Source organism: Oratosquilla oratoria, chromosome 36 (genome assembly GCF_046742065.1).
Source record: "Oratosquilla oratoria isolate Oo_2021 chromosome 36, ASM4674206v1, whole genome shotgun sequence".
Classification (NCBI taxonomy): domain Eukaryota; kingdom Metazoa; phylum Arthropoda; class Malacostraca; order Stomatopoda; family Squillidae; genus Oratosquilla; species Oratosquilla oratoria.
The window spans coordinates 32350935-32374615 of NC_134812.1; the positions used below are offsets into that span (position 1 = coordinate 32350935).

The window sequence follows — 23681 nt, forward strand, 5'->3', positions numbered from 1 at the left end:
ATTGAAGATATTTTTCACATTAAATACTAACCGGACGAGAAAAACGGTGGTCTCAAGTTGTCAAGACGTCGGTTTCACCCAGAAATATATAGAAACCATTTCGCCAACTTCGTCGTCCATTGTGTAGAATATAGTTTCAGGAGAGGCCTTCGAATGTAACTCAGTTCGAAGTTTTAGAATTCACTTGTGCCTAAGGAGGGGTGAGGGGTCTACATTACAGGGAATCCCATATCATCTCCTTCCTCACTGCTTAGCACTTTTACCCGCTGCCTCCAATCTATTTAAATCAGTCCTACGATGCATACTCGGTAGTGGAACTTGATAGTCTATCTCCGGTATGCAACACAGTTACATGATAAAGTCTGGGAGATAAATGACGATGCGGATGAAGGACCTTTGGGCAGAACAAGGAGAGTCGTCAGTGAAGCTAAAAGCAAGGAATATATACCAGCTTCAGTACAGTAACGTTGAGTATGGCGGTCCCTCTCTCTCTCTTGATCTCCCCTTACTATCATTCTCTTTATCTCTCCTTACTCTCATTCTCTTTGTCTCTCCTTTCATTATCTTTATCTCTTCTCTCTCGTATTCTCTTTATCTCTCCTCAGTCTCGTTCTCTTTGTCTTTCTTCTGTCTCTTTCCTTTCTCTCTGTCCTCTCTCTCCTTTCTCTCTGTCCCCTCTCTCTCTCCTTTCTCTGCCCCCCCCCTCTCTCTCTCTCTCTCTCTCTCTCTCTCTCTCTCTCTCTCTCTCTCTCTCTCTCTCTCACACACACACACACACACACACACACACACACACACACACACACACCCAGCGGCACATGTATTTTATTCAGCCAAGGAGCGGATCCCGTACGAAATGGGGTCGTAATTCGATCGGGATCCCGTTTTGGGACGGGGCCGTTCTTCAAGTGAATGAAATAGTCTTTCGACAACCGAGAAGAAGAAATCTGTACACCACGTTGCCTTTTTGAAGCTTGAGGGGTTGTTTAGTACAATTCTACAGTAGTTTGTCTGAACCTGGGCTCTTAAGTCCTGTGTATAGAGTCTGGACCACATCCCTTACAGAAAGAGAATATAGAAGACTTGTCAGTAAGGTTTCAAATACCTTTGTAAACAAAGGACAATCGTGCGTTTACTCTGTCGAATGGGATTACATACATAAATGAATAAAATAACCTGACAGGAGCCAGAGTGAAAAGGATTAGATACACTTCTCCCTGAATTAAGGCGGGATTTACACGGTCTAACGGCTCGTCGAACGCGGTTCGACAGACGCGTGTTTAAAGTGATGTTTGAACGTGCGAACGGGGTATTTGGTTGTCGAACACGCGTCTGTCGAACCGCGTTCGACGAACCGTTTGACCGTGTAAACCCCATCTTAAAGAAATGATGGAGGGCACAGTCGTCAAACTAGTCATTATTGTTTTGTTTATCAACATTGAACAGTTACCGAAAGGTACCACGGGAATAATGTTAGAGAAAAAAACTTACGCATGGTACGGAAAGAGAAACCCAAAGAATTAACGGTGGTATTCTTAAAAATATATATTTCTTATATAAATATTGTACAAGTTCTTGGAAGGGAAATATTTATATAAGGAAAGCTTGTTAATTTTTAAGAATACCACCGTAAGAATCTTACGGTGGTATTCTTAAAAGAAAGTATTTCCTTGTACAAATCTTTCCCTTCCAAGGATTTATATAAGATTTATATAAGGAAAGATTTATTTTTAAGAATACCACCGTAAAATCTCTTCCTCGGTGTGCATCCTCTCTCTTTCGGAAGTGGTGTTGTCTTGTGTCTTGATTCTGGCTACCCTGAGGCGATTTGGTTCGCCCTCTTGAACTCGAAGGGATGCTCCCATCTTCAGCTTTATGCACTCTTGTAATAAGTCATTTTTCTGTCTGTTTTAACTTTGCTCATGATTGATTTGGTAAACAAACGCTCCCTGGTGTTGGGGTAATAACTTTAAGAGATACGCGTTTAGATTAAAAAAAGATTATACGTTAGTTATTTTATTTAATTAGTTCATGTTTGTTTTCTCCAGTTTTCTATCCTATATTATTACGGATCGAGAGGCTCTCAGTTATGTAAAGATATCAAATGAAATCCTAATTGCTAACAAACGCTTCAAAAGCATGAGTATTAAGATAAATAAAATTATACAGGAGAAAGTAAAATTTAATCAAATAACAAAAACTAAAATCTCTGCCGAGAACATACGAACACCACGGAGAACGATTTTGGTCGCGGTCGTCATAACAAGATTCGAGAGTCTTCTCCGGATGTTGACGAGTTGGACGAGACGAAGACAATAGAAGGCGTACAGTAAGTAGTCACTCGCCACTGGGGGATTTACCCCCAAACACGCACACACAAACGCACACACACGCTTACTCATGGGATACTACATCTATTACCTACAGTATAGCGGAGCTTTGTGTGCGCCTAGCTAGATCTCGTCTAGCACCCTCTGGTGCGCAGTCTTACAGAACTTAAGTGGTGGGCATGTATTTGATTTCAAATACCATGCAGGGAACGAGTCGGGTAGGCTGTGTATGTACATACAAGACAGTCATTGCCGTGGGTACGTGAGTTTTACTTACCGTTCCCCCTCCCGTCTTTTTCGATGCCTTCGTGATAATAATTGTAAGCTTCTGGACCGCGCCTCTGTTCTCGAGCTTCACTGCATGGAGATAGAGAACAGTGTAAGTTCCTCTGTATTTTTTTCTGGTTAGCAACTTTTTTTTTTCCCCTTCCGGAGGAGCCATGGGCAATGTATAATCAGATGTGATCTTGGTTGTGGACATATTTTGGGTGAATAATTGTTTATAGAAAAATGTCAGATAATCGACAACAACCGTTACATTTGCCAAGAGAAACGATTATACTGACTTTTGCCCATTTCCCCCCAAGTGCTTCGACGTTTCTGGGAATAGGGCGGTGAGATAGTGTTAGAGAAGTGCTTAAGTGTATAGATATTATGTTAAAAGCTATTTTTGTTTGCTATATTGCTGCAAACGTGATTGAAATTATTTTCAGCCCGTCCATGATCAAGCGTTTTCGTATCTACGTGTCATACGATGATGCTAACATGCTTAAAGCTTATTCGTGTATATATGTATATATAATGTTTATATCAGTCTAGCCCCGAGCCCCTCTTTGCCAGTAGTTGACGTGCGTTCTCTCTCTCTCTCTCTCTCTGTCTCTCTCTCTCTCTCTCTCAGAACTATTGTTGTTGGCCCATCATTTCGTGCGAAAATGAAACATTGGGGAAGGAAAGGTGGGATAAGCAACCCCCCCCCCCCACCCGAAGTGCTAAGAAAGTTATAAAAATTAAATTAATGATATGATAATAATAATGACAATGATAATGTCTTGATAACAAAATGATAGTTTATTATAGTGTTATCAATACTGTATGTTGTACAGTCACAATTTTCGCAACAAATCTTTGTGTATCACAAGTTCATGCAAGATGTTCTAGTGGAAAATATATGTGGAAAGGAAAATTAAAAAAGTAAACCTCCCCTACGATAGGAAAAGTCCCTCCGTAAATTTCGAGTCTTGGCCACAAGGCCTGTTGAAGAGGTAGGAGGGAGGGCAGAGAATGCACGTAGGTGTCCAACGGTCGGTCGAGCCTAATTCCTGTTTTGGTTGTGCCTTCGTTGGCGTCGAACGCTGTTTTCTTGAACTAAACTCTTGCTTCTATGCTATCCTTTATCATGACTGGCAAGGTTAAGTTATATTTATACTGCAATACAATAGTCATATTGTTTGATCACTTGCTTCGTCTTACTGATCATTGTTTGTTATTCATGTTTCTCGGCTTCTTTTCGACGTCATTCTTGTATATATATATATATATATATATATATATATATATATATATATATATATATATTTATATATATATAAGTAGGACAGTGTGATGTTGAGGTTACTTAATATTGTAGTGAAGCGAAGTAGAAATTGTCATGCTCCATTTGTTTACACGCGTCGCATGATTCTCGCGAAAAGGCTCAGATTACATTTAGAGCATGATGTAATAAAAGTCTTTCGCAAGACATTATACAACAAATATTTGACCGTGAGCAGGGGAAGGGGGTTGGATGGTGCTATACCTGCCACCAGCTATGCAGTTCGTTTTAGAAGTAAAATTAAACATGTTAGTCAGCACATTGTGCCAATATTCTTCAGTAAATCTTAAAAGAATGTAACGTGGCGAAATGCTGTTTTTAGATAAACGATGATCAGCAAACAGTTGTAAGTCTAAAACAGGGTTGTTTGGGATTTGAATTGTGTGGCTAAACATACGTAACTTGATCCCATACTCAGTATAATCAGTCTTTTCATCGTTTGCTTTCCGGAACTTCAAATGTTTGTGTGACGTCACAATGCGCTGAATCTGCACGCGCGGGAATTCTTGCCAAAAGAACTACAGAAATGGCCGTGTCGTGCGTCATAGCCAAGGTTGGTGATCACTGGTTATGCAAGCGGGCGATATAACACAGCCACATTGCTGTTGACTCTAAAAACCAGAAATTATCGACACCAGGGGGCGAAGTCGGGATGTTGTTGTCGCCCTGTCCGAGAGATAATGGAGGATGAAGAGCTTGGCTCGGAAATAACTCACGCCATCTATATGTGGGAGGGATGGGCTCTGTCGGTCCGCGGCTCTATTTGGAATTTTAACGACGTTGTAGTCTCAAGGTCTTCATAGAATAAGACATTTACTAACTGTAGTGATGAGACTGCGGATTCATTGTTAAGAGGTTTTTAGAATTTGAATAAGAGTTAATGTTGTGAAAGTTTTATCAAAATAAAAACAAACACTAGTGAACATTACCGGACATATTCGGGAAACTGTATTTAGGAATTCGATCAGATCATAGTATATGTTGAACTGAATATATTTAGATAACAGTCTATATACTTTTGATATTCTAATGTTTATTTGTTTTAGAACAGAGAGAACTTAATAATACAAAGGTGAGAACGACCTTTGCATGGTTTTGGGAAAGGTACCCGGACTCAGGGTCGTCGTTGTCGTTGTCGTCGTCATCCGGAGTTTGCATCTATTTTAGGCGTTGCGTACAACTGGGTAGACACAGCCAAGACAGATGGGAAAGGAATATCTCAAGTGAAGGGGAGGGAGGATAGAAGAGAACCCTTGTGTTGTTATTTATATACGAGGAGGTCTTAATAGACGAAAATGTTCGACCTATATCTTCTCTTTTCCTTAAGGTTCTCTGAACTTTAAGAATCGCGCGGTTATGTGATTTGTGTGTGTGTGCGTTTAAACGTGTTTTTTCCTTCACCTCACTTCCTCTCTCCTCCTCTCCCTCTTACCTTCCCTTTTCTTTCTCCTTTTTCCTACTTGCCTTCCCACCCTCTCTCTCGTCCCCTTCCTCCCGCCTTCCACCCTCTTCCATTCGCGTTCTCTTCTTCCCACATTCTCATCTTCCTACTTAACTTCAAATATCCCTCCCCACCTCCTCCTCCTCCTCCGTGCTGCCCTCCTAAATTTCCCTCAGACCTATAGTGCCCGGGAAGATAGAAGCGCTGGTTATTGGCGACAAAATACTAAATCTCACCTTTCCTCCCTTTCCCTACTTCACCTTCGTTACCTCATCCCTCCCCTCCTTCCTTCCCCCCCTCTCCTTCACCCATCAATCCATTTCCCCTTGTCACCTCTTCCCCTCCTTTCCCTCCTTTCCCTCCTCTCCTGCCTTTCCGTCCTCACCCCCTCCATTCTCCACCTCTTTACTTTTCTTTCCTCCTTTCCCTCCCTCTTGCCCTTCCTCTTGCCCTTCCCTCCATTGTCTTCTCTTCTCGATCACCTTTCCTCCCTTTCCTCTCGTTTCCCCCGCGCTCCCTTTTTACCATTGCCTTCCCCTTTCCCCCTTCTCCCCCGTATCTTTACCCCCGTTCACCCCCCCCCCCCACTCTCTCCTTGGTACTTCCTCTTCCCCTTTTTCTCTCCTCACCCTCTCTTTTTCCTTTCTTCTCTCTACCTCTTCCTCTCCCTTCTTTCCTCCCCTTCCCTCTCTCCTCCCCTCCCCTGCGCCTTCTACTCCCCTCTCTCCTTTCCTCCTCTTCCCTCTCTCCTCTCCTCCCCTTCCCTCCCCTCTCTCTTCCCCTCCCTTCTCTCCTCCCCATCCATCTTCTTCCCTCTCTCGTTTTCCCTTTTTCTTTCTCCTCCCCCCTTCTTCCCCAATTACCTCCTTCCCCTCCCCTACCCTACCACCTACCCTCTTGCCTTCTGTCCCCCTCTGCCCTCCTCTGCCTCCCTTGCCCTCCTCTCCCCTCCTTCACTCTTCCTCCTACCTCCACACCCCACTTCCACCCCCCTTCTTTCTCCCTCTACCTCTACGTCCCATTTTCACTCCCTTACTCCCTCCCTCCCTCCCTCCCTTCCTCTCCTAAAGCAATATTAACTAGATGATGAGATCACAGAATGGCAGTTCAGGATACTTAGATAAGGTGTGTGTATTACGATAAGCTGATTGTTATCAGTGAGACATAGATGGGAGAGACCGGACTGTCTTAGAACTGTTAATTTCTTCTTGTGTGTGTGTCGGAAGGATAAGTAAGAGAAGATATCTGGAAACTCCTAATTTGAAATTTATGGTAATTGTGTGCTCTCAGTGTGTTATAGTTGTGTGTTTGTCCTGCAGAAACTATTTCGTAAAAGTATAAGAATTTACAGAGTTGTTAGAAGGTTGATTGTTATGTAAGGAAGAAGAATTGAGCTTAGGAATTATTTAAGAGTGTATTTAGCGTATGCTGTTGGCACAGCCAGAAATATCTTTCAGAAGGTGGTTTGTACTTTGGCTCCCTCTGTGTAAATTCAAATGTCTGCCTAACATCTCAAGCGAAGTCGTTAAAGTATGTGAATATGGATGATTGTCCACTCAGAATTGCATATTCTTTCAGTTCTTCAAACATGTGATACACTTAGTATTACACCATGGTTTAAATAAGTAAAAATATTTGACATCCAGTATTCTTGTTCTATTCTTGAACATGCATGCAGTTCCACTTCTCTGTCTGCCACTGATATACGTTGTATATTCAGTAAGTCAGTTTGATAGGACTGAGGTGAACTTCTTTATATCTTATCTTGTTTCTCCTTAATTCATCTTTGATATTTATTTTAAGAGTGTAGATTGTCCTTTAACATGTGTGCTATGAGTATGAGGAGATGGTGACGTGCAGAAGAAAATAATCACATTTATTGCCAGACATGAAAATATGGCTTGAAATACAGTAATTTAGTGTACTTTCGTGATTAGAAATTGGTCTGTTTCCATGTAGAATTCATATAGAATATTATGGTTTTTGAGACAGACAACAGAGACTTCTCTCTATGCCACTAGTCTTCTGATTCCATCAACTTCATTTCTGCCTGGAATTGGGCTCCAGAGGCTCAGAGGGTTGGTATTAGGTCCTTAAACTCAGGTCAAGACTCTCGCTCAGTTTAAACAAATTTTCCTCCACATTTTTATGTAAAGAGAATTGACATCCAATCTGCTTCCTTCCTTTTTCAGCTGGTGACAGAAACAGACTAGACAGATACAATTTTGGGAAGATAAATTTCATGGGTTTGAGGACATTTTTTTGAAGTAGTAGATTGGTACAGATTATGGTGATAACTCTTGGCCCCAGCTTCACAGACCAGAAATCTACAGTCCCACAGTAGCTGGCAACAGCTTTCAGTATATCCCATAGATCTCTCTGGGAAGAAACTTTAGAGTGTTGTCTATGTTGTATTAGTGTAGGAATGTTTTTATGTCACCAACTGAAAATGGTAGAAGGAAGGAAGCAATCACCAGTTGTCAGTTCTCCTTGTATGAAAAGGTGGAAGAAATACAGTTGAAGCTGATAGATACCTTGGGGACAGTCCAAAGCCCTAATATCAGCCCCTCAGGTGAAAGCAAGAAGTTTTGAAAATGAGCAGCAGGGAAAATGGTTCTAGAGGTATTCCATCTTTCAGGATGACCACAACCAGGTACTCATCATTAGTCCCTGGAAGGAAGTCATGAATCCTGATGAAATGGAGAAACAAATAACCTTTCTAAAAATTCACAACTCATACATGAACAAACACATGCAAAGTATTAATAGAAAGAAGAATTGATTGAATTATTGGTTTAATATGAAAGTGAGACAGCTAAAAAAGTCAGGGGGGTGGGGTGGAGAAAATAGAGAAAGAACAGAAACAGTAGAACAAAGAGTTCATACAAGCTAAAAGTTATAACACAAGAATTCAAGAAGGTGAACCCAAAACTAGTCAACATATTTGTCTGTGGTAAATTGAAATACAGGAAAAACCTAGAGTCATCAGCCCAGGCTGAAATAATGAAAACCTTTCAATCCATTTTTACCAAGGAAAATTATTTCTTGGAGATTAATGTGGAGAGGAATGTCAGGATTAGACCATGGAAGCTTTCAAAATATAAAAATGGAAGTGAAGAACAATACAAAATATTGGGAAAATTGGATTTGAAAATACTACAGGACATGACAGGACCTCAAATGGGATGCCTAAGGAATGCGTGAAATAGGTGGCAGACAATATTCATAACAAAAATTGTGTGTTCATTAAAGGAAGGGGAAATGGGGAATTGCCACAGTATTGGAAAGTGGCTAATGTAACATCAGTTTATTAAGAAGGTAGTAAGGAGATTGTATGTACTTAATCTACAGATGGCCTTTCATAGAATATCTCATAATTGACCATTATGGAAGTTGGAGGACTCAGAGGTATTCTACTTGATGTAGGACTTAGAGGTATTCCACTAGAGGGATACCTTAAGAGAGATTGATACATGAGAACAGTATTTTAGTAAAGGATAAGATATCAAGATGAAGGCCAGTGACTAGCAGAATACCACAGTGATCAGTATTGGCACCAATAATGTTCTTGATCTATGTAGATAACATGAGGGATAGTATGACAAACTAGAGGGAATCATCTTGCCACCCTTCTTCAAAACCCATGAACACCTTCACCTGAGCACAAGTCAAAATGGATAGAGCCAAACTCTTCCTTTGTGAAGTCTGTGCCCTGCCCCCTACAAAAATTATAATAAGTAGATAAATAATGTAGTAGAAAAAATAAGTAGATAAAAGTAGATAGATACATAAAATATCACATCAAACACTTGTTAGTATCTTTCAGGCAGCATTTACAATGTTATTTATTTATTATTTAGTTATTACAGTAAATTTGTATGAGTACATAAAACGGTTGCATATTCCAAATAGTCTAAGATTCAGGATTTGTTTTTAGTTTTGGTCAGGTGCTGTGGGCCACATTCACTTTCCCTACATGTACATTTATACACCATTACCATAGGGGGCCTAAGATACCTCTCACCTTGATCCATATTTCCTCCACATTTTCACATAAAAATAGCTGACAGCTAACAATTTCTCTCTTATTACTAGAAACTAGTGACAGAAATAGTCCCACACTTATTATACACCGACAGCAGTAGTACACTTCTTCCCAGAGAGACCTATGGGGGGGGTGCCTGAGGAACATTGCTGGCCAATATGGAGTTTTAGGTGTCCTTTCAACAAATTTAAAACAGCAGATGCTGTTATAGAGGAAGCCAACAATTGTCACTTACATGGACTGTCTGAGCAGATGGAGGGACATGATAGCTGCAGCTGTGTGGCCTCTGACCTATACTGTTTATCCCATCTCTTACTTTTATTTATTTTCTATTTGTGGGTATTATCACGTACATGTATTTATTTAAATTTCTATTTATTTGTTTCTTCATTTATTTATTTTTATCTATTTTTTATTTTACTTTTTATTATTATTATTAATTTATTTTATTCTCTCTCTCCTCTCTTTCTTCTAGCTCTCTTTCTCCTCTCTCTTCTCTCTCTTCTCTCTCCCTCCCCCTCTCTCTTTCTCTGTTCTAAAGTATTAAGATGAGGATGTCTGATTCCAAAATAAAAAATCTGGATAATTTTGATAGCCATTCATTTTCTGTATGCCAGATGTAGTGGCAGTTAATTCTCAGGATGTTGAATATTATTGTTACTTTCAGGATGCGAGTCAAGTGGAGTGCAGTTTGGATGATGGAGGACATACAAGAAGTGAACCTCCAGTTGCCAGAGAACCCCATTACCCTGTGGAACCCTCCTCCAGGAGCCCTGCCAAGTCTTTACACCACACCATTTCTCCCAATAAACATTCTACAGGACAGCCAGGAGGGCCAGGGACACAGTCTCCTGATGTCATTCCAACCGATTTGTCCGATACAACTGAAAGTGAAGCCAATAACAGTATAGTAGCAGGTAACTTGTGTGCAGCATTTTTACTATAGCAATACAATGATTACAGAGACTTTTGTGTACACTTCCCCCATTTTAGGGAATTTGAACGAGTCAGAATAGATACTCATGAAAAAATAAACCATCTCAGCACCTCAAGAATGAGGGGTTAACCTGCCCCATCACTGTACTGTTCAGGTCAGCCACACCGGGACCCAATAGCTAGAGCTGGTTTATTCTCATTCATTCCTCGTACAGTAACAACCCTCCCTACTCATCTGCTCAACATTTAGAATTAAAGAAACAGATAAGACTGTCATCCCTTCATTGTTTTACAATCTTCCTGTATTCATTCCTATCATTTGTACTTGCTATTCCTTTGCATCTAAAGCCCTCATCACCCCATCCATCCAACTATTTTTCTTATGAAGCTCAATCAGTCCACTTTTGCCTTGTATCACACCATGCTAGTCTTTCCTTATTCATTCTTTACCTACATATACCAAGGCTTTTTCCCCCTTACAAGGGAGGTAGCCAAAAAGAAAAAGGCATAAAATCATTCCCACCCATTCCATCCCTAAATACACTCCACTCCCCTCCACCCTCCCTCTTATCTTAGCACCTCCTGGATGACGGGTCATCCCTGCACCTTGTCCACATTCTTTACATATGCCCAAATTGCCTGAGGATTGGTATACCCAGTCTGACAGCCACCCTCATTCTCTGCCTCACTTCTACATTTCTCACTGTACCCATTTTTGTAACACTATCTCAAAAGATATTCAGTATATTCCTATCTACATCCCTTGTATTCTCAATATGTGTTCCTTATAGCTCAGTCGGTCCAATCACTTCATCATGCAAACTTCTTTGCATTCATCCCCAAATACCTACTTCTTTTAGTAATTTTCATTCCACTGAAGTGGAATACATACTTTACTCCATAATTTACCTCCAGATCCAATCCTCCATTTATCAGACCATGCAATTCCAAATACTTTAAATTGAAATTACTTTTTACATCATTAATCCTCTCATCCTTCCAGTTTGTGTTCAACCTGCCACCATAATTATTCCATGTATATATTATATATATTGTAGATTGTGAGAAGCAAATTGCCTTGGGGATCAAAAAAGTATAATGAGAAATAGACATCTGGGAATGGATACTAAGAGGAGATTGTATGAAGGGGTGATTGTGCCAACAGCACTGTATGGGGTAGAGACAGAAAATAAGAGAGGAATAGCTGTTTGAGATGAAATGTCTGAGAAGTATGATAGGGGTTACAGGGTTGGATAGTGAGAAATTAAGTAAAGAGGAAAGTGGGGATGGAAAAGGAGATGGGAGATAGAGTTGATGAAAGAGTATTGGGTGGTTTGGACACATGGAAAGATTGAGTGAAGAAAGAAGAATAATAGAAGTGTGGAAGGCAGAGGTGGACGGGGTGAACATGAAGGGGCGACCAAGGATGAGATGGGTGGATGGGGTGAAAGGGGCATTGAGCAAGAGGAAGATGTCTGTTGAGGAAGGAAGGGGGAAGGGGGAAGATAGGGGTGAGTGAAGAATGGCCATGTATGGATGATATTGTGATGCATAAAAGGGAGTAAGTGTGGGATGGGGGGAGGTTAAGGAGTGATTATGTGTGAATAATATTTTAACACAGCCTGAAGGGATTTCTCCCTGTCTTCAGTGTTTGTGCATGAAAGGACAGGGATGGGGTTGTTGATTAAATGAAGCAACCTTGCTGTGTCTTGCTGCATTGCTTCTGACCCAGGATGATGGGTAAGATATTGGGATGACCCATCATCCATGAGGAACTAAGATGAGAGGGAGTGTTGGTGGATGGAAGTGGAATGGGTGGGAGTGGAATTATGCCTTTTGACTCTGGCTACCTCCTTGGTTGGGGGGAAAAAAGCTCTTGGTATATGTATGTATATATGATCACTTTACCCTTGCCCACATTCACTCACAACCCTCTTCTCACACACCCTTTCCAATCTCACACCAATCACCTCAGTCCTTGTTCAGAACCAGCCATAAATGCATTATCATCAGCAAACAACAACTGGTTCACCTCCTTTGCCCATCCATTCTCGCCCACCAATTCCAAACCTGTGCTTACCAGTTTTCCATCTAACACCCTCACCATCCCATCAATATACATGAACAATCACAGCAACATTACAACCCTGAATTGCTTTGCATTCACTTTAGACTGCTCATTCTCTTCATTCCCAACCCACATATATGCCCTACCCTGACAAATATTTTGAATTTGACAGACTTCCTATTCCATGTATTTGCAACTCCACAGAGCTTTTCTATCGACCCTATCGCATACATTTTCCAAGTTCACAAAAATCTAAAAAATATCCTAACCTTTTGCTAAATATTTCTTGCACGTCACCAAAACTTGATCTACTCGTATGTACTCTCCTCTCCCAAATCCACACTGCTCCCCACTCCTTCCATTTCCCTTGGAATCCTATCAAATGCCCACACATCCCACTGCCAACACTCGAAAGGCTTAGCCAAAATGATCCATAATGACAACACTTTTACCTGTTGCCTTTCACACTGCATGGTAAGGCCTCCCATACACTCCAATTTCTGGGGCACCTCCCTTCCCTAGACACATGTTGAACAATCTCACCAGCCACTACACCACCTCTAAGTCTTTTGTCGGACAAACCACATGATGTACTCCCTATCCAGGAACCCTATCCAGTCTCTGAAGTGTTGACTAGATGTAACTATAGAGTCAATTGAATGGATGCTGATGATAGAAATTGACTTAATTTCTCTAAAGTTGTGGATGAATTTATGATTTTTAGTTCATGTAGATTTTTATCATATATTTTTAGCTGTTATATACATTTCTTAACACACTGTACTTATAAATAATCATCTAATATTTCCTTGACTTTATTTATTAAAAGTTTTGCTTTATTTTTGCTTCTTCATTGCAGGAGAGATTGTTGTATGTCCAAATGCATCATCTCACCACCTAGGCCGCGAATTGATGAATGCTGTGTACTCGTTACCAGTAGATACAGTTTTTACTCTCATCTTTGCTAACTCTAAATTTATGCTTGACATCTACACTGCCAGAAAAACATATGGTAAGGAAGCCTGATTTATTGTCTACATTAAGCCTGTTTGTGTGTTTGTGAGAACAGGGAGATTGATTTATTGATTGATTTATGCCCCCACCCATCCAATAGATATTTCACAAGAAAATGATCCATAGGAACCATACTGTTTTAGTTATGTCCATCAACGTTGCCTGCCACCCATCTTCAACACCCTTTCCTTCATCTGGAGGTGGAGCCTTATGGGTGGTGGCTGACATTCTGTCTCCAGACTGGGCCCAAGATCTCTATGAATTTCAACTGTATGGAGTGACTGGATTGTAGGGTTCTAGCATGGAATTGTGTATGTCATTCAACACACCATGTGTCAAAAAGTTGTTGAAAAATAGAGGAAATTGATGGAGATCTTGAGCTTGGTATGTTAACTGAATGCCACTTCCTTGGGCCTGCACCTCCAGATGGATACATGTTAGTGTAATGGGTTTTGGAAATGGACAACAGAGTGAGAGTCATATTGACACATGTCTCAGATTACCATATAAGCATTAGTCCCACTGTTTACACCTAGACACTCTTCTTGGCAATGTATAACAAGGCTGAATAAAATCCTCTGTTGTTTGCAAGAGCAAATTGTAAAACATTCTTGCACTCTTGTTTGTAGTTTTTTCCCCACCGCAGAGCATCATTAAGTTGAGCTAGATGTGGGTATTTTTACCTCCTCCCATATATTTATATATATATATGTAAATATAAATACAGGAGTCCTTCAAATAACGCGGGGTTAGGTTCCTGAAATTACCGTATATGACCAAATCCGCATATGCTGACTTTCTATATTAAATACCAAGACCCATATGTATGTGTGTGTGCGCGTGTGTGGTGTATGTATGTGGTGTTTGTGGCGATGTATGTGTTTGTGCGTATATACATGTGTGTGTATGTGGCGTATATACATATGTGTGTGTATGTGGCGTATACACGTGTGTGTGTGTGTGTGTATTTGGCGTATGTATATGTGTGTGTGTGCGTGCGTGTGTGTATGTGTCTGTGTTCACATGTACAAGTAAGCATGTATGTGCGTGTGTCTGTGTTCGTATTTGTATGTACATGCACGCACATTCACAACATACACTGGTTGTCTAACACGTGTCTACGTGTGCATGTCTACACGTGTCTACGTGTGTGTTTCTACACGTGTGTAAGCGTGTATATGTCTGTTTTTGATCTCCCAAACCACCACCGCCAGTAACAACAAGAACCTCAAAAGAGAAATTAAGACACGACAAGTGCAGTCATTATCAGACTTATTAGTTATGTTCCAAACAAAAGAAACATTACACTTCAACATGTTTGGGCGGTAAAATTTCACGATAGCACAGCGCAGGTGGTGGAAGCAACAAGCTAAAGCTTGTTGGCTACCCCCCTACCACCCCCTACTCCCCCTCTCCTCCCCTCCCTCCCTCCTGCATCAGTACCCAAAGGTTGACACGTAACCGCAGGCAGCCACCCATGGCTATCCCCTTGCCCCACCCCTTGTTTGAGCAGTTCCCAGTGTACACAATGACGGCATTATATGAGGATCGACTGTATATGGTAAAATAGAAAGCAGTCACCACAAATGTTTGCGATGTTGCCGCGTGTGTGTGTATGCGTGCCTGACTCAGCGCGAATTTTAAAACGGTTCTCTACATTTGAGATGGTTTTGAAATAAAATCCGCGTATGATTGAATCCATGTTATTCGAATCCGCGTTATTTGAGGGACTCCTGTATATATATATATATACATACATACATACATACATATACCAAGGCTTTTTCCCCCTTACAAGGGGGGTAGCCAAAAAGAAAAAGGCGTAAAATCATTCCCACGTATTCCATCCCTGAATACACTCCACACCCCTCCACCCTCCCTCTTATATATATATATACACATACATGAATATATATATATATATATATATATATACATATATACATGTATATATATATATATGTATATATATATATACACATGTATACATGTACACATTTTTGCATGAAGTATGTCAGACATATTTTATTTAAATTTATGTTTCTTTATTTTTTTCAGATGTGGTTTCAAGTCCTTGGCAGAGTAATTCTGATACCAACCAGAAGCTGCGACAAGTGACTTATACTATGACGTTGCCACCAAACAGTTTTGGCCCCAAAGTATCTCATGTTACAGAAACACAGGTAGGAAATGTTCTTAACATTATGTTCTGTGATTTTCTTCAAAACCCAGCTTATTAAGATTATTTTTTGCATATGTTTGTTGGATTTACCTAATTAGAATACTGATTTGGAGTTTAATGTATGTATGGGAATGTGTATTTTGCATCCAAGTGAGGATTTACATATCTACAAGATTGTCGTGTTGCACTTTGGGAATAATCTGACTTTCCTGGAGGAGGAGAAGAAAAAGTAAGGGTAATGAAGTGTAAGGTTATACACATTTGGCAATACAGCTGATGGTGCAACAGGGTAGTTTGTTTCTGACTTATTTTAGGTTGGATAATGACTTAAATGCAAGAATGCTGATGTTTGACGGGAGCTCAGTGGAAAGGGGGATTATGGTGGTCAGTCATGAAGGGCTTCTTTTGTGATCTGGTCATGAATGTTTAGATTTTTTGTGTGGTATAGGGGTTAGATTCTTGTATATGTTTGAGTAATATGCTGTTCTTTTAACAATCTGTTGACTTGGCTTTTGATGTAATGAGATGGGTCATGGGCTCTTGCATAGAACTGTGAAAGTATCGTTTTCATATTGTATTTTGTGGGAAGGATTTGAGTTTGTGTATGCAGGTGTTCTATTGGAATGGTTTTGGTGCATTGTTATTATTCTCGATGCTTTAGATAGTATAGTTTGTAAGATGTCTATTTTCCTGATTGTTAGGAACCAAGCTGTGGAACATATGTGAGTATGGTTCCAAGAACTGTCTGTAGACTGTGATTGAAGTTTCCTTCTGTTTTCCAAAGCCCATGCTTGCAAATGTTTTCATATCTATTTTCACTATTAAATAAAGGGAGGAGTGGAGGTGGAGGTGGAATGTAGATTGAGAGAAGCAAGTCTTGGGGGATTAAAAAGTGTAATGAGAAATAGACATTTGGGAATGGAAGATAAGAGGAGATTGTATGAAGGGATGATCATGCCGACAACATTGTATGGGGTAGAAAGATGGAACATAAGAGAGGAAGAGTTTAAATGTGTTTGAGATGAAATGCCTGAGAAGTATGGTAGGGGTTACAAGGTTGGATAGAGTGAATACAAGGAGGTAAGGAGGAGAGCAGAGGTGAAAAGGGAGTTGGGAGTTAGGGTTGATGAAAGAGTATTGGGATGGTTTGGACACATAAAGGAATGAGTGAAGAAAGATTAATAAAAGAGGTGTGGAAGGCAGAGGTGGAGGGAGTAAACATGAAGGGGTGACCAAGGATGAGATGGATGGGTGGATGGCTGGGGTAAAAGGGGCATTGGGAAAGAGGGGAATGTCTGTTGAGGAAGAAGACAGAAGATAGGGGTGAATGGAGAATGGCTGTGCATGGATGATGCTGTAATGCATTGATCCCAATTTATGGAAATATGAAAAATTATTATGAGAAGGAGTGGGAAGAAAGATTATCATGAAGTGAGTATGGTGAAAAGGGAAGGTGAAGCTGGAAGGGTTAAGGATTTTGACAAAAAGTAAAGAAAAAAAATATAGAGTCAGAGGGGATGACTTCACTCACAGTTGTTTCCTGATGTAAGCACCTCATCTTCTTTTTAAGGCGAGGAAAACATTTTTGAGAAATCTCTGGATCTTAAGTAGTCATTCACCGGTGTACTTGCCCTAGGCATAGTTTTACGAAAACCACCTTATGTAAGCATATTTTCATGAGAACCTCTAAAGTAACATTTGAAATGTGCATTAACCCTCTTGCTGTCTGGCAACGCAGACTGCGTTGCTGGTAAGAAGCCCAGACAGCCACAACCTCACCTGCTCAACGCTATCCTACACAGGCTGCACTTCTGATCTATTTGGTCATCACACGGTCAGAACCATTTGAGTAACTTCATTATTTATTATGACATTATCACTTGGTTTATCTTTCGTCAACCCACCTTGTTTATTAGCGTAGTTATTTACTTTGATGAATAATTTCAGAATGTTGCATCAGTAATTACCCGAAAAGCAAATGTAGAATTAATCCTGTTTTTTTGCTGAGCTGTATTGTAGTTTTCCCTTTGTTTTGGTCTGTATTTTTAGTTTATATACTAGAATAACAGAATGAATATGAAATACTTGCTAATTCCCAAGCTGCACAAAATATTGTCTTTATTTTGCTGCTTTCTGTCCGTCTTTGTACGTCACCTTGTGTCGAGCAGGCAGAACACTTCTGTAACCCAAAATTTATGAAACTCTACTTTTGATGGTATATAGTGTGCCACTAGTTAATATGCAGACCAGATCGGCAAATATACGACATAATTGAGCAGTGCGTGGTTAAGACTGCCGGACTCCAAGAGGGTTAATTTTGTATATAGCTGTTGCATGAGAGTGCTGTTAGTGTTGTTTATGGAGGGGAACTGCCTAGTGTAGGCCTTATTGTCTCATGCAGTCTCCCTCATTCTTATGAAGTGTCATCTAGTAATGTTAACCTCCGTGATATTCATTATAGACAGGTTCCTAGAAACAGGTAGTCAAGATGGGGTGTCATGAATTTTGCATTATTAGAGCTTTGTTTTGAGTGTACACGCTCACTCACATCCCTCGCAACCCCCTCTCTCCTTCCACTTTTCTCCCTCTCTTCCTCTCAGTCCCTTATCTCAATATCTCTCTCTCTCTTTCACTCCCCCTCCCTCCCCTTCCTCCCTCTCTCTCTCCCCTTCCTCCCTCCCTCTCTCCCCTTCCTCCCTCCCTCCCCTTCCTCCCTCCCTCTCTCCCTTTCCTCCCTCCCTCCCTCGCTCCCCTTCCTATATCCCTCTTCCGCTCCCATTCTCCTCTCTCGTATCTTCTTTCCCTTCCCTCTCTCCCTCACTCTATCCTCCTTATCTCCCTCTTTCCTCTCAGTCTCTCCCACTCCCCTTCATATTTTACTCTTTCCCCTCCCTCCCTTTTTCTCCTCCCTCTCCCCCTCTTCCCCCCTTCTCTCCATCTTCCCCTTCTCTCTCTCTCTTCCCTCGTCTCCCTCTTTCCCCACCAACTCTTCCTCTTTCCCCACCCCTTTCCTCCTCTTTCCTCTCCCCTCTCTCTCTCCTCTCACTCTCTTCCCCCTCTCTCACTTTCTCTTCAGTCATTCTCATATTCCCTCCCCTTTCTCTCTCCCCTCTCTCTCTCTCAATCTCACTCCTCCCCCTCTCTTATTCCCCTCATTTTCTCTTTCCCCTCTCTCTCTCTCTTTCCCCTCTTTCTCTTTTCCCCTCTTTCTCTTTTCCCCTCTTCCCCTCCCTCTTTCTCCTCCCCTTCTCCCCCTCTCTCCCTCTTTTCCTCTTTTCCCTCCCTCTCCCTCTTTTCCCTTCCTTTTTCCCTTTTCCCTTCCCTGTCTCCCCCTTTCTCCCTTCCCCCTCCCATTCCCTTTTCCTCTTCCCTCTCTCCGTTTCTCTCTCTTTCCCCACCCTCCCTCTCTTCCCCCTTCCTCTCTTTCTCTTCCCTGTCTCTGTCTTAATTCCCTCTCCTCTGTACACCTCTCTCCCCCAGGCACCTCTCTTCCCCATACACCTCTCTCCCCCCATACATCTCTCTCCCTCTTACCCTTCACTCCCTTCTTTCCTTCGTCCTTATTCCTCCCTATGCCTCGTCTTCCACATACCCTTACTTCCTCTCAATCGCTTATATATGCATCTATCTCTCTCTATCCCATACACACACACACACACACATACACAGCTTGCTGCTGTAGTAGATAGCATCTTGGCCTGCTAACTCCTGGTACTAAAATCAGGACCTGTCCAGGGTTTGAAAAGTGTCACAACATTGCAAGACGTAACCCTTTCCCATGGGCAAGGAGGTGGGGGTGTATGTGGTGTGTGTAAGGTCATAGCGTTACCCATAACTCAGACTGTACAAGCTATTGAACTGTCATCCAGGAAAGTAATAGATATTCATCGTGAGTCCCACATATGAACCAAGATCATGGTGATTCACAGGTTTATAATTTCAGATGAGTAACTAAAGATAGGCTGAAAAAGCTAGTGATAATGAATTTTCAATTTTTAGGAATTTAAACACAACCAGGGCCTTTTCTCCCAAATAAAACGGGTGACTAAGTCAAAACCGGCGCCCATTTCACACACATACTACACCCATTGAAAACCTATTTATTAAGTCTCCCATTATCACATCCAAAGACACTACGCCAAAAGAGGAGGAACAGAAATTATTTAATTGAAATAATTAGTACCTTGAGTTTCACTGACTGGAAACCCACATTTCTACAATGGCTGACAGCAATCTTCAAACCCTACCATTGATTTATTTTGGAAGAAATGTTGGATTGGTGTCTTTTGTATTAGTATGGGACTGTCTTGCTGGATTATGATAGTAGGATGGGAGCAGTCATCATTTATCAGCTCTTTGTATGAAAAGATGACAGAAATAATCAAAATTGATGGAGAGATCATGGGCCTAGTCTGGAGACTAGTTGTCAGCCCTTCAGAGCTGTACCTACCAATAGAGGTGAGGATGTTGAAGGGTTTTGGAGATGAGCAACAGGGAGATGTGATTCTTGCTGAACCACCATTTGCAGGTACCCATTGTTGGTTTCTCTTTTTTATAATTTCATGAAGGTAATGCATTTTTTATAGTAACGAATTTGCAACAAATTTCAGGTTGTGTCCCCGTTCAGTAAACCTGGAGAAATGTACACAGTGGATGTGGAGGCTTGTAATGCTGGAATTCCATATGCCGATTCTTTTTACATATCAAATCACTGGTGTCTCACAAGAGAATCTTCATCAGAGACCAGAGTCAGTGTTTGGACACAAGTTAAATATAAGAAAAATGTCTGGGGCTTCATGAAAGGTCAGTAAAAATGAACATGATTTGTGTACTTTTTATATCCATATACCAAAAGACTCTTACCCCTTTATAGCAGGGATGGGTTAAGTCAAACATATACCCAACCTTCATGTATTCCACACCCATCCAGAGACCCATTTATTGTCCCACATAGTTCCTTGTGTATGAAAAATCATCCCAATACTGTATCCACTGCTTGGGTCAGAGGCATTGCAAGACAGAGTAGGGTCCAACAGCCAAAGCTGGTTTATTCCAACCACTTCATTACAAAAGAACTCCACCTCACCCCACCTCCTCTTGAGAACTTACAGAACAGACAAGAAAAAACATTGGGCCACATCGGCCACATCAATTCCCCATCCATCCACAATCACACTCTACTTATGCCTATCTTTTGCCCTCTCACTTCCCTCCTCAACAAACACCTCTCTTTTTTCTACCCAGGGTCTCTTTTACCCCATTCACCTCATTCTTGGTCTTCCCTTCAAGTTTACTACATCAATCTCCATCTTCCACATTTTTTTGCTAGTCTTCTCTTGTTCTTTCCATATGCCATATGCCCAAATCATCCCAGTATTCTTCGATCATCCCTGTCTAGAAGCCATTTCCACCCCAGCTCTCTGCCTCACCTCCACATTTCTTATTGTATCCAACCTTGTAACACCCACCTAACCTCTTAGATTTTTTTATCTCAAACATGATGAGGCTCTTCCTTTCTGGCTCCTTTGAATTTCAAGTCTCTTCTTCATATAGTGTCAGTATGTTCATTAGATTTAAAAGTCTCCTTCAAGAAAGACCAGGGACAACAGATTGATTGATACAGCATCAGCAAATTCACCCCTTTGTACAATCTCTGTACAACTTTATGGATGAGGATGACAGGTGGTGATGGATACGGAGCTGTCTAGTGTAGGCCTTATGGTCTCTTGCAGTCTCCTTCATTCTTATGTTCTTATGATCTTATCTTATCTTTGCATCTATACTCTGGTACCTATTTCTGATGACCCTCTTCATTCCCCCAAAACATTTACTTGCTTCTGTTACTCTTTCATTCACCTCAACCTACACTCTTCCATTCCCTGGTACATGTGATCCTAGATACTTGCAGCTCCCCATTTCCTCAGCCCTCTTCTCTTTTCTAACTCAGTTACAAATCTCTGCCACCCTCGTTCCTTGAACACCTCATCAGCCTACATTTATTTTTAGTTTTTACATCTCACAAACCCACCCAAACTCTGCCACCAGTTTCTTCATTCTATCCTCCAACTTGTAAACATCTGGCACACCACCCGCTGTCTTCTGCTCTTACCACTTACAAACCCTTGTCCAGCACCCTCATGCTTACTTCCTGTACCATCCCCATCTTTATATATATTAACCCCTTCCATACGGTGACGCCTACGTAGGCGTCATGAGGAGCAAGTGGGTACACGAGGATGCCGATGTCGGCGTCTTGATTATATTTATTGTAGTCGTACCTGCATGAACCCTATACTCTGTAAACTGGCTTCATCATATTTTCTATGGTTATCAAAATTCACGGGTGAAAGAGAACGAGTGATAGAGCAGTGACTTTATTTTTTATAATGCAAGTATTATGACGCAAGATCACATATCCGGCAGCTAATGCTGCCAGACCTGCAATGTGGCCCGTATTGAAGGGGTTAAACAACCATGGTGACATTACACACCCTGGCACAGTCCATCATACACCTCAGACTTTCCTTATTCCCAACCCACACACAAGTTCTATTACTCAAGTAGAAATTTTCTCCTCATCTACTCTAAAGAATAAATGGATGAGGTGGAGGGGTAGGTTTTTGTATTGTGAAGAAATAGTTAAACCAACTTTGGCTGTCATGCTTGGAATAAATGTACCTTACTGAAGTGCTTTTTACATAAGCACTGTGGTGAGGGACAGGGTGAAGGTGTTGGTAAAATCTTAGTGAATATAATCTCTTTAATCCTGGGGGCCTACACTGAGGTTAATAAAATTGCAGAGCATTAACAAGTGCAAAATTTTTAAAGGTTAAATCTGGCCACCTCAGCCACATGTAAATCATCTTATTTTATCTGAACAGAATGTGAAGAGATTGATTACTTGTTTGTAATATTCAGGAAATTATATTGTTTCAAATTGTGTTGTCACAGGTGTGATAGACAAAAATGCATACATTGGTATCGAATCCCTCATGCAAGACATGAATGCTGCTCTGCTTGTGGAGGTAGACCGTAGTAACCAGAAGCGAACAAGAAGACGTAGGAGAAGAGCTGGAAGTAAAGTGGAAACTGCTGATTCTACCAACCCATCCCAAGCGGAAAAGGGCAAAGACATGCACAAGTCAACTCAAATACCTTCCAGGAAAATGTGTAAGTTTACACACAGTGCTGTGCAGTAAATAGTAAACTTCTTGAAAGATTGTAGATGTGTCGATGACCATGGTTTTTTCCTTTTATAAATGGACTAATCTAGTAATAACATTTTGCAGTAACCATGCAATCTGCATGCTTGGAGACAAGTGCTGCACCAGCAGAAGGACCTATCCGGATAGTTCTTCTTACCCTCATTGGACTATTAGTTGTCAATGCATTACTTTATTATCGATTATGGGCCTTGGAAGAAAAAGTCAACTATCCTTCATCATCAATGCATTCCTTCCCAGCACTTGACCCAAATATATTCAGGTAAGTGTATATTTTGTCCTGTTACTTTGAATCTGTACACACAAAGTTGGCATATAGGCCACTAAAAACTGAGATTGGTGAGTGTATTGTAAGGCAGTATAAAATTGTGTTAGTCTTTATATTCATATTATCTTAGTGTCGGGTGATGACTTGAGCACATGCAGGCAAGTGTTTTGGGAGACCATCAGGACTGTGGAATAGGAGACATACTGTCGTCAGTTATGAATATTGGGCAAAGTCTTTTTCATCTGCTTAAATGGTTGTTTCCCTTTTCATGGGAAGGAAGTGGGAAGCAAGTCAGTTATTTGTAGATGACACTGCACATGTGGCTAGGTCATAGGAAGGCAGAGGTAACTTGTAGCAGGGTTTGGGATGGTATGTGACAAGATAAAGCTTAAAGTAAATGTTTTTTGGCTACCTTCCTTGCAAGGGGGAAAAAGCCTTTGGTATATGTATGTATATAAATGTGAACAAAAGTAAGGTGATGAGATGTGCAAAGAGAGAAGGTATCAGTTATTTGATGGTAAATATTAAAGGAGAGATGGTGAAGGAAATGAAGAGCTTCAAGTATTTAGGGTCACATGAAGCA

General features: G+C 41.0%; 1 protein-coding gene across 5 annotated transcripts in view; it reads left to right on the forward strand.

Moving 5' to 3' along the window:
- LOC143018935 (protein Aster-B-like) overlaps nt 1-23681 on the forward strand; it is a 146636-nt gene that overhangs the window by 108366 nt on the left and 14589 nt on the right. For all 5 annotated transcript variants that reach the window (XM_076174529.1, XM_076174528.1, XM_076174532.1 and 2 more), the window contains exons 9-14: nt 10075-10324; nt 13271-13423; nt 15484-15608; nt 20218-20410; nt 22559-22777; nt 22897-23092. In XM_076174529.1, the coding sequence (XP_076030644.1) occupies nt 10075-10324; nt 13271-13423; nt 15484-15608; nt 20218-20410; nt 22559-22777; nt 22897-23092 (1136 nt within the window). The remainder of the gene's footprint in view (nt 1-10074; nt 10325-13270; nt 13424-15483; nt 15609-20217; nt 20411-22558; nt 22778-22896; nt 23093-23681) is intronic.